The sequence below is a fragment of the Hyaloscypha bicolor genome (genome assembly GCF_002865645.1).
Source record: "Hyaloscypha bicolor E unplaced genomic scaffold K444scaffold_108, whole genome shotgun sequence".
NCBI lineage: Eukaryota > Fungi > Ascomycota > Leotiomycetes > Helotiales > Hyaloscyphaceae > Hyaloscypha > Hyaloscypha bicolor.
In genome coordinates, this window is record NW_020194610.1 from 145,204 (window position 1) to 156,657 (window position 11,454).

Here is an 11,454-nt window from a genome sequence, read left to right on the forward strand (position 1 = left end):
CAGTATAATTCCAAAAATGGTTATACGTTGACCTCATCGAACTAAGAAGCAGTGTATTGCCAGCCATCACAGCAAGCATTTCCGAAATGTTTGGTAGAAGTGGATTTAGTTTAACAGCTCCCCAAGGTGGAACAAAATGGATGAACTGCGAAAGTAGCCTTGCTATTGAAGAATTCGCATTAGAAATCCCAGTATTGAAAGACGGTGTCAATACCCAGCCAGATCAAACGTTCCTCCAGTCGAAACTTTTAACCTGTGGCGCAGACTGTACAGATTTATCGCAGGATTCTAGATCACGTGGATCTTCGCAGTTTGATAGGGGATATCCTTGGCTAGTTCCGGAAACGTTGTACTGAGTGCTACAAACAAGCGAGGGGAAAGAGCGCAGTTGATACATAGTGTAGTTTAGTGTTTATTGAATTGAGGATGCCTTAATGAGAAGATAAATCGAATCGCTGCCAATAACAGCAATAGCTAAAGAAGTTAATATATATTAAATATATATATTATATAAGCCTTATTTTCTTATCTTTCATAATAGCTTTCTTAATAATAAGTTTCCTAAATAATATATTAATTAATAATTAAAAGATATACTATTAAAGAAATAGTTAATATATTATATATACATATTTATATTTATATTTATAAGTTGTTAATGCCAGGCTATTTGATAAGGTTGTATGCCTCTTTTCAACTCTTGCTGCAGACTGTAGTCTTGTTACTCTTTCATGTGTGACAACATCACCTGGAGCAAGGATATGACCCTACGGTGGACACGATCGATCGCATCGATAACAGAGTAGGCAACTTTTGAGAAGGGAACCCTGGGAGCCTGGGATCTTCGTTCTCTTCAGGGAATATCTACCCACGGAAATCATATCATCACATTCATCCACAACTCAAGTACCCCTTCCGCCTCCAGTCCAGCCCGCTGCGAACAGGAACACTAAAGCATTTCTCACTTTCCACAAAGCTTCCCCTCAAGACATTCCACAGGTTCCCTTCCTTCTTTATATCGCCCGATTTGGAGTCAGTCTCGGCATCCCACGCCCCCCATCCGTCTTCCGGCCCTACCTTCCACCGAACGACGACGGGGGGACTTGCTCGACTTGGGGTATCTTCTGAGGATGCCTCGTCACCTGTCAACTGCGCACCGTCTGCCGGCAATGATGCATCCCCAGAACTATTTGCCATCAACGCACCAAGCGCCAGGTAGACGCAATCGTCCTTCCCGTCCGTGCCCGGCCTGTACAGCAAGCGCGCCTTCCGCCGCGGCGTCGAGGCCGGGAAGTAGATCGGCTTGCGCAGCGTCGAGACGGCGTTGTCGCCCGCGCAGTTGAGGGCCACCTTGATGATTTTGGGGTCGCATGTCAGCGGCGGCAGGGCGACGAGGACATGGTCGTCGGCCCAGTGCGTCAGCGCGAGGGGGTGGGGCGTGTCGCACAGCCGGTCGCCGAAGGTGTAGGTGCAGCTGCTGGCTTGGCACTCGCGCACGAGCGTGTTGTCGACGTTTCCGCCGGCGTTGAAGTTGAAGGTCGAGGCGGTGAGGCGACAGGTTGTGCTAGTTCGGTCGGAGGTGAAGGCGATAGAGAGGAAGTGGAGGTAGTTGCCGCAAGGGGAGAAACGGAGCTCTGGGAGGCTGGTTGTCAGTTATAGTGATGAGATTGGTGAAGTGCGAAACCCACCTCGCGTGCTTGCCTCTGGGGCATCCCGTAGGTCCGAAAGTTCAGGGAGGTGCGTCGTCTTCCGAGTCTGCTTTTCTAGGCTGATCAACTCCAGCTGACTCGGCGTATGTGTCACAACCACCAGTGGTAAACTTGGGTGTGTAGCGCATGCTATTCTGCGCCATATACTTGACGAGCTCGACCAGTTGTGCCAATATGGTTCGCCACTTTGCGGTACCAATATCAAACAGTCGTTGACACAACTGCCATCGTCAGAACTATACTCGGTCGCCGAAGATTCTTCCTCGCTGCCCATTCCGTCTTCCGACTCGGCTTCAGATGAGCCGTCCTCGCTGTCTCCGTCATCATGTGACTCTGACTCCTCTGATACGGCCTCTTCGTCCGATATGTCGTCGTCTGAGTCCTCTTCTTCACTTGAGTCTGCTTCCAGAGAATCAACATCGTCCTCTTCGTCATCCTCATCATCCGCTTGGATTTCTCTCTTCTTCGGTTTCCAGACCATGTGAAATATTCGAATCAACGGTGTCTTTTCAGAGCCAGTCACGGTGTCCGTTGACGAAACCTCCCAGCTACCATCTCTCCTCCCAATAACATCTTGGTGAAGAAATGACGGCGCCTTGTATTTTTCACTGAAGTCCTTTCTTGTATGTCTCACTTCCAGCGTCTGAGGATCGATGCTCCACGCTTCAACAATGGCTTCTCTCCCATCCCGCTGCGTTACAGACATTAGCCAGCCATCGACTAATGGAAGAGAGTGGCTGGTCGGTGGGGACGGCTTCTTCTTGGGCGAGTATAGCGGTATCAGCGACCTTTTCACCTGAGCTGTATCAACTTTCTCCCGGTACAATACGTCTGCCCAAAGTGTCTTTTTTGAGAAGGACACATCGAGTAAGTGGACTTCTGATACCGCGTGCATTCTATACCCCTCTTCAAGGTACGCAGCCTTGATCCTCTTCTCGCAACCAAGAGGCGTGAGGTGGCAGCTCTCTGGGAACTGTCTCAGCGGCACGCACAGGTCCAAGCCCTCTGGATACCTGGTCAGAACCTCTCGCCACTCCTCCACAAAGCAGCAGAAGGAGCGGTCCAGAATATTACCGTCCTGCGAGTAGATGTCGAACCACTCCGGCAGCGGCAATCCGACCAAAGATTTAGATCCTGTTAATTCTGAGCTTTTGATTCCCATCGTATATGCGCCGCCCAGGTCGGTCGCCATGGTGGTGAATCGCGCGAATAGGTATTTGGCTACGCGGCTCTGCACGCTTAGGCAGGTCCAAAAGTTTCGGCTCTTGAGAAAATCCTTGATTTGCTTGTCGATCCCCGGGGTTGGCTGGGTATCTCTCAAGTGCTGAAACCAAAACGTGGCAGCATACGGCAAGAAGGCATGCTCTTTGGAGTTCTCGGTCAGCAAGACATTGGGGTCTAACGGCTGTTCGTACCTCTCGTACTGCAGGTACGTTAGGCAGTTCATGCCCATCTCCATTGCCGAAGATTGCAACGTGACGAAGAACTTCCGTAAGTCTTGTCTGTCGTTGAGCGTATCTAGCCCTTGAAGGAAGAAGTCCTGAACCGTTTTGTGGTAGAGCTTGACGACGGGGTTGTCCTTTGATCCCTTACCACTTCTGTCGAATGTGATAAGCGGCAGGCATAGGTCCTCAATGTCTCTCAGCTCCCGTTCGCGTGATCTGCTATGATCTCTGGTGCCAGGCCGGATGGCGAGTGCATTCAAGAGCTCGTTAAGCGAGATGGATTGAGATCCGGCCGTGAGTATTAGGAACACACGTCTAGTTCGAGTGTTAGCGTGCCACTTAAAGTGATCGCAGAGAGAGAAATCGTGCTCACCTGGCAAGTTCTTGTTTTTGTTCCGACTGTGTTGCGAGTTTTTCCAGGAATTGAATGTAGTATTTATTCAGCTCTGGGGGAAACTCTCGAAGCGCCTGATCGATCTCCTCTTGACAAGTGAAGTTCTTGCCGCGAAGGATGTTACATATGATGCTCGCATACAAAAAGTTGGCATTGCAGTCTTCGACCCACTTTGCAACGCACTTCTCACACTTTGAAGTCATTGTCGCGGAGAAGTATGTCTGGATATCGTTCGAGATGACATGGTCTTCAGGAGTGATCGAGGCAGCTTTGTACTTCTGCATGATCGCACGAATCTTGGAGTGATCGCCGCGGCTAGTGAGGAGCCACTTCGCGAGACCATTCGTTCGTGTCTGCAAAAGGAGATCCAACATAGAGAGCATCTGATTCTCTTCAGCACATTCGTCGAGCCCGTCGATGACGAGGTAGACGTGAGGGCACACGTTGATAAGCTGATGAACGACCTGTGTCGCGGTCGCAAGCGAATTCATGGTGCAGACATTTAGCTTGATTGAGTGCTCGTAGATGCTCGTCACCTTATCCGGTATGGGATGGTCGTGGTTCTCTAGTATGATAATAAGCTGAAGTGCCAGAGACCGCAGGCCGTTAAGGCCGTGGCGGCGCCAAGGATCGCTGAAAGAGTAGAACGAGTACGCGACATCCTGGCCCTCGCCGACAAGATGGTTCACCACGGCCGATGACAGAATACTCTTTCCTGAGCCAGGGGGTGCGTTGTACCATAGTATGGCGTTATTCTTGGCGTCTTTCCAGTCCTGGAACCGCGGATCGTCAAAGAGCCAGGTGCAAGTGCCCGCTTGTAGCCGTTCGAGCTGGCCCTGGAGCTGAAGCCTTGTATCCACATTCTCTTGGCCTAAAATCCAATCAAGGATTGCTTTTCTCCTCTTCTCCACTCGATCCTTTGACGTTTGTTCCGCCTCAGTCGCTTGAGCGATACGCTGCACGTCCCTGGCATCTTTTTCAATCCCATCTAGGGCCTCCTTAATCTCGCGGTCGAGAGGCTTAGCGATGCTCTTAAACGCCATCCTGATGGTTCTTCTGATGTTGCTCTGTGCCAATGTCTGCGAGGCCTTGCCCCAGAAGAGGATGATCTTCTGATATGAACTGACCAGACACCTCTGAAATTGAGGGTCGTGATATGCGCCGGCGAACTTCCCGTAGCACACTATAATCTTCCCAATCCGATCCATGGCTTCTAGGACGGTATCGAAGTAATCGAGGCTCGACGAGATTCGAAGGAGGATTTGAGCCCCTGAAAATACGATGTTGACTCCAAAGGGAGTGGCTTGAAAGAGCGTCTCGCAGGTTTTCATCAACGTTTGTAGACTATCAACAAATGGGCCCACTCGAGAGAGAATATGATAGTCGCGTCGGCCTCGGACTTGAGGCTCGAGGTCTTTCATGTACTGCCGCAGTTTGTCGGCCGAGAGTTGGCTCTGTGGGGTGCCATTTCCCGGAGAGTCTAGCTGTGGGTCGCCGCCGAGAAGCTCCTTGTAAAATTCATTCTTCACATAGTCCTTCTGCTTTAGATCTGCCCAGACCTCGTCGATCGCCTTCTCGAGGGGGCTTTTCGATAGTGCTTTGGCCATGAGAGTGCTTGCTCTTTCAGCTTTGGAAGTGGTGGCGGGTGCCCCTCAAGGCGAGCGAGATTTTCCACTTCCCGTTGGGATGGCGAAAGACGGTTCCCTTGTCCGCCCAAGCGGTTGACAGAATCGCCGTAACCGATGTTAAACAGCGGGTATGTATTCCGCTAACAATTAGCCTTGGTGATGCAATATGTGGGGTCATAGTAATTGTCGTGTTTCGTGATAGCGTTCAGCTGCACGATTTTGTCAATCGTTTTGCTGCCTTCCGCCGCTTACGTGAGCATTCCTCAGCCACGAAAGATGTGCAAGTACGGTTGACCGGATCGACCAAAACCTTCTATCCCTCCACTGTGCATGCCTTTGAAGCGCCCCTCCTGCACCGTCTCGACATATGCGATTGATTTGCAAGTTTCGTTTCGTGAACTAGCCTGAGTCGTCCGAGCTTGACTTCTATCCTTGGCTCTTCCAGACCCGAAACATCCCAGAACACCCGGGCCAGCCATCATGTCCGTTCCCGACCCAAAGACCGGCTCGCGATGCGAGTTCAGAGCCTACCATAAAACCACCAGGAAAGACGGCGAATCCGCCCTCAAGTCATTGACCGACCCTTTCAAGGCGGCAGAGACCGGGCATGGCGACGACGCTTATGCCTTGGTTATCCGGCGCGACCACGCCGACAAGGGAGGACACGGGTCTGTGACTCTCAAGGTCAACTCGCCGCATCTGCTGAAAGCCTTCCGCAATGTCATTGTATCATACACCACCGTGTCCTCGGACTTCAACTCCCCTTTGGAGCTCAGCAGCCCCTTCCAGATGCTGATGCACTGGTGGGACGAGTTGGACCTCTATCGTAAAGAGACGGACGATGCGGACGTGCGCATGCACCTAAACCTCTTATTCGAGTTTATGGAATTCGAGATTGGCCCCGACCGAGACAAAATCATGGCGACGGTGAAAGAAGGCCGGATCACGTATTTCAGCGCCTGGATCCTGTTCCGTCCTGGGGACCTGGTCTATACTCAAGTGCTCGACCATCCATGGCTCCTGAGATGCCATAAAACCGTGTACGAAGTCAGCACAACTAAAGGCCCATACTTGGAAGTTCATTGCACGTACACTGATCATGATGGAGCTCGAGCTGGAGAAGCCAAGCACAAGATCATTATGTATCAGAAGAAACAGTTTGGTCAGGAAAACCCGGCTTTCATCACTGATCTGCCTGTTTATCCGCGCAGGTTTGTGAAAGGGGAAGATGATCTGGAAGAGAGGCTTACAAAACGTGGTGAGAAATTTCTTGACCACAAAAATGTGTCGGTACAGGAATATGACGGCATCGCGCACTATCTCAAGGAGCCACCGTACTCGTTCTGGCACCCTGACATGGCCGACTTTGACGGCGTCTGGTTGCCTTATACGGTAGCTGATTCGGAGTTCCTTCGAGTATTGCACGCGCTGACATGCTCTAGGAAACCGGTCGCGTGATTCTAGACCGGAAGACATTCCAGGAGGACCAGTACTCCAACCAGGTCGGCATCAAGGTTGTCGAGGCCGAGCCGCTGCTATGCCCGCCCTATGCAGTTGGTTATTCCCTAAGCCGCAAGGACTGGTGTCGCTTTCTCGTCGACAAGATTACCACCGTCAAATGGAAAGAGAACGTGTGGTCTTTCCTGATACTAAATGAGGAGCAGAAGTTGATCCTACGAGCGTTGGTGACGTCGCACGAGTACCCTGACAATGCGCGAAATCAGCCGGAACAGAAGGGCAAAGGCTTAGTGATACTACTGCACGGGACACCCGGGTCCGGCAAAACGCTTTCTGCAGAGACAGCGGCTGAAGGGACGCACAAGGCTCTGGTTAGTACTTCGTTGGGAGAGTTGAATAGAGACAACATGTCAGTCCACCAATCATCATTTCTCAACTCTAGTGCTGATATGGATTTAAAGCCCATGGACTTTTGAGTGGAGACTCAAACAGATCTTCCAGTACGCCACCACATGGAAAGCCGTGGTCCTACTCGACGAGGCCGACGTCTTCCTTCAAGCACGCGACGATACCGGCGGCGGGGACGGGAAGCGCAATTCTATGGTAGCCATCTTCCTGCGAGAGCTCGAGTACTTCTCTGGCATCGTCTTCCTCACAACCAACATCCTCCAATCATTCGATAAGGCCATCAGGTCCCGCATCCACTTAGCGCTGGGCTTCGACCCGCCCGCGAGCCACATCAGACGCCGCATCTGGATCCAGTACTTAGAGAAGATCCCAGGGGGCAAGATTGACCTGCCAAACATTAGCAAGGCCGTGGAAGTTCTCGAGTTACGGGAGCTGAATGGAAGAGAGATTTCGAACGCGGTGAACACTGCCCGGACGATTGCAAGGTTCCAGGGTGCCAAGCTGCAGCAACATCATCTCACGGACGTGCTCAAGGTGAGGGATGCGTTCGACAAGAGGATCAGAGACGAAGCTAGGGCGTTGAAGACGTCTGGGCAGTCAGGGGTAGGGGTTGGAAATCTGCTGAGGCGGAGCTCAATCCTATCTATGGAGCCTGATGAGTATGAATAATAGTTTTACTAAAAGCCTGATTTAGACTAGTATAAAGCTAGCTTTTAGTTAAGCGAGGTGGCTGCTGCTGAAAATTGTTTATATAAGAGGAGAAATCTCTTATATAATAAAAAATATTATAAAACTACTGGAAGCTTAAAAGAGAAGCGAATTTAAGAGGTCTTCTTTTAAGATTTAATAAGTCTTTATACTTATAAATATAATATTTATTTATAAAAAATTAGAAGCATTTCTTAAAATTAAAGACTTTTCTTATCTTCTTATATATTCTTTTATTCTAAAAAAGGAATTTAGGAAGTTTCTCTCTAATATTAAAGTCTTTCTTACTTTCTTTTTCCTTTCTTTCCAAAATAATTAAAAGGAAATAAAAGAAGACTCTCTCTTATATAGCTTTAAAATCTAAAGAATTTAAAATAAAGAGTTTCCCCTAAGATTATAATATATTTTAAAAGTAGAAAAATCTTGCTTTTACTCTTTATGTTTATACCTGTTTATACGGCTTCCTATAGTTCGGAAGGAAGAGGAGGAGACATATTAGCTAAAGGGCCCATGCTACGTGGAAGGAATTGTGAATGGCGAGAAGTGGCCCGAAAACGAAGACGACTTACGACTTAGACGAAATCATTCCGAGATGAACGACTTCGCCGGGATTTCTCGAGAAGCCCGAGGGAGAACGGGATTAGAACCAATTGCCCGAGAACTACTCCTTATCTCTCAGCCAGAACTATGGTCGATCTATATCAAGATGCAGTTAGTTAATGCTCTTGTCTAGTAACCAAGGAAGAATTTTCAAACCGCACCCGCAAAAATGCAATATTAGAACCCGTAGACAACGAGTGAGGAGTGGCGTTAGGAGGATTACGCTTAATTTCAATGTTTAGCTGCTGGTCTCAAAGTAGGCCAATGTATCAAAGGGAAGGTGGGCTCCTACATACTCTCGAAGCAACTTCACAAAGATATTTGGACTGCTACGTGTGAAGCCCTGCTCATTAATCGATCCCCATTGTCTCTAACACTAAATAGGTATCCAAGCCTGGGCAAGGTGATCATAAAGAACGCACCCAAGTATCTCTTGGAAATCGAACGCAATGTCCTCATGAATTTTAATGGCCGGCCAAGAATTCGCCGGCTGCTGGATGAGACACAAAACCCACCATCCCTAGTGTTAAAACGCCTCGACGATAATCCCTTAAATGTGTCGAATCAGAAAAGGCCTGAAACCCCCGAAATTAAATTCATCATGAAGAGGATCATTGAAGCGCTACAAGCATTTCATGAGATTGGCTAATAGCTTTGCCCCTCTCTCTCTTTGCTTTATTGCTTTGGGTTCTAGACATGACTGATACCAACCAAACTCTAGATGTCAAACCGGATAGCATTCTCATCATTTATCGCAGCGGGCCACATCGATTCAGAGAGGCTGGGCTAGGCGATTGTGGCGACGCATGTTTCGTGAACTCGAAAGACCACCTGAAGCCCGGAAAGAACGGGTATATGATTGGAGCTCATACGTTCAGGAGTCTAGAGGCTATGTGAAATCTGAGATGGGGCACTGCAACAGATACCTGGTCATTTGGTACAACAGTAAGTGACTTAGATCTGCGCATCTACACCACTGCAGTTTTATAGCACCGATCGTCTCGCTGACCTCGTTCAGCTCATAAGCCTAATATGGAGATTAGGCTAGCATATCTTCAACCTATCCCAAGGATGCTGGACCAGAGATGAGGCTTATCCTAACCATGTTCTAGTAAAGCAAATCGCATTTGTCGGACCTTTTCCACTGAGCTACTTTGATATTCTTCCAAGAGAGGACGGGAGATGGAATTTTACAGGTGATGCTATACAGTACATCATAGACCATCAAAAATGGAAGCTTTTTCGGAGGCGGAGGATAAGGAACTCACCGAAGAGGACAGGACGTTCATTTGTAAGATTATGAAGCTGGATCCCAGGGATAGACCGGCGGCAAATGAACTGTTGCAGGATCCGTGGCTTAGAGCAGTATAGTATAGGGATCAATGGTTCTTTAGACGGGATACCAGGTACACTTAGAAGCAACCGCAATCCCTTGAAATTGCGTTAGAGGCTAGGTGGCCTGTCAAAGATCCACCAGATGATACGAAACCATTCCCGTATTCTTCTGCATTGTTCCACATTAGGAGCTAGTGAGTTATCTCTCAATAGGCTCAAATTTTCGGGATACCACCAATCTCGCCTTTATCTCCTCTTCCCAGCATTCGCGTCCAATTTCACAAATTTCCTGATAGTGACCGGCTGTGGTCACGTTCTACAGTCTCCCCTTATATCGCTTATCCTCCTTCATGGGATTGGATTCCCCCCCGAACACTCTCGTTTCGGGCCATCAATGTTCGTTATTCCTGCTTGCACTTCTCTTGGCTCCGTTTTTATTGCTTCAATAGTCCTAGTCTGAGTTATTGTCGCACTCTTAAGTTCCGCAATCAGCCAGGCTACTTCCTTCAACCAGGTACTGCTGCCTCTATCTTGTCCGGTGAACTCGGGGTCGCGGGTGTTGTTAGGGTCTCCATTGGGTTCTGTGTCTTCGTGCTGGGATAATCTTGTGTCTCGCTTGTTGTTCCCTGTGGGTTGTAGAATTCTATCCTGATAGCTTCATTTGTTGTCGTTCGCGTTAAGGAAAGGGGAAAATGTGGAAAGTCGCCAGGATGGAAAGAGGAGAGTCAGCTGTCCAGTCGTGTACATAGATCTTGAAGGATGTGGATAGAGGCGCTGCAGACCGGTTGACTCGAAACTTGAGCGAGACTTTCGATATTATGCCGGTCAAGCTTACGGTAGCCTGTATGAAAGTAGCAATAAGAAGTTGGTAGGGAGGAGTTCGCCAGGTAAAATAGTTCCCCAGGTGATAGGAGCTTAGTGAGCAACTGTCGAAAAATAGGTGCGACAAAAGTATTTCAATTCATTCAATGCTCGATGTCCTTTTGTGCCAGTTAGTCTGTCGACACTTCCTAGAGCTTCTGCACCAAATTTTAAAATTGACCAAGGCACCAATTTAAAGATATGTGCATTCTTTCTAATCACCCACCCAACCACAATTTCAAAGATCTTTACTGCATCACATCGTTGCGTTTCTCGATTGTGGGCCATGATGTTGCGATTGCCATGCCCGACTGAAAATATACCTGTAACTTACAAGTCGCTGTGACTTGAGTCCATAGTCACCTGCTAAAGGGGTGTTTTATGCCTTTGTGCTCCACGGCTGTTCGAGCTGTGGGAAATGACATCTTGTCCATCTGCGCTTGTATAACCTCTGCCCAGGAGTGAACAATACCACTGATGAACCCGATCATGATGGCTGACGCACTTTCGAATGTGACTGACGCAGAGAAGAATAAAAGGCCGCTGACAGCAATAGGGAGCCTGTTGAGAGCTCCTACCATGGAATAGGTAGCTAGTGACGTGACACGAATACACCAAGCTGGGCAGTAGGAGATGAAGGCCGTTCCGAGGCCAGAGTAGATCATCCGAGGAAGAGGCTGATGACCACACCCGTTTCATGACGTCCACTAAACAGGACGAGAAAATTTGCAGCATGGTCTCCCTTAGCATGGCACAACGGATCGCGAGTCAGACCTCGCTGAGGCTCTATGAGGAGATCGATGGTGTTCTGCTCACCGGGGGCTCAATACATCACCATGAATGGATGACTTTGCAAGAAAGACCCAACGAAGCGTCTCTGGACAGTACGAATTGAACTTCTGACTGTC

General features: G+C 48.9%; 3 protein-coding genes across 3 annotated transcripts; 2 read left to right on the top strand and 1 right to left on the bottom strand.

Annotated features, from left to right (window-relative positions):
• Positions 1 to 660: 660 nt before the first annotated feature.
• Positions 661 to 5,376, bottom strand: K444DRAFT_614658 (uncharacterized protein). The gene is made up of 3 exons (XM_024880569.1): positions 3,528 to 5,376; positions 1,689 to 3,469; positions 661 to 1,634 (listed from the first exon to the last, which is right to left on the bottom strand). The coding sequence occupies exons 1-3, from the start codon at positions 5,153 to 5,155 to the stop codon at positions 892 to 894; spliced, it is 4,152 nt and encodes a 1,383-aa protein (XP_024734871.1). The 5' UTR covers positions 5,156 to 5,376; the 3' UTR covers positions 661 to 891.
• A 122-nt stretch (positions 5,377 to 5,498) lies between these two features.
• On the top strand, positions 5,499 to 7,873 carry K444DRAFT_614659 (P-loop containing nucleoside triphosphate hydrolase protein). The gene is made up of 3 exons (XM_024880570.1): positions 5,499 to 6,568; positions 6,619 to 7,043; positions 7,096 to 7,873. Exons 1-3 carry the CDS (start codon positions 5,657 to 5,659, stop codon positions 7,709 to 7,711), a joined length of 1,953 nt encoding a protein of 650 aa, XP_024734872.1. The 5' UTR covers positions 5,499 to 5,656; the 3' UTR covers positions 7,712 to 7,873.
• Positions 7,874 to 8,437: 564 nt separating this feature from the next.
• K444DRAFT_644242 (uncharacterized protein) lies at positions 8,438 to 9,398 on the top strand (the record flags this gene model as incomplete). The annotated part of the gene is made up of 5 exons (XM_024884940.1): positions 8,438 to 8,465; positions 8,593 to 8,908; positions 9,109 to 9,230; positions 9,273 to 9,295; positions 9,369 to 9,398. The coding sequence occupies 5 exons, from the start codon at positions 8,438 to 8,440 to the stop codon at positions 9,396 to 9,398; spliced, it is 519 nt and encodes a 172-aa protein (XP_024734873.1).
• Between the last annotated feature and the right edge of the window lie 2,056 nt (positions 9,399 to 11,454).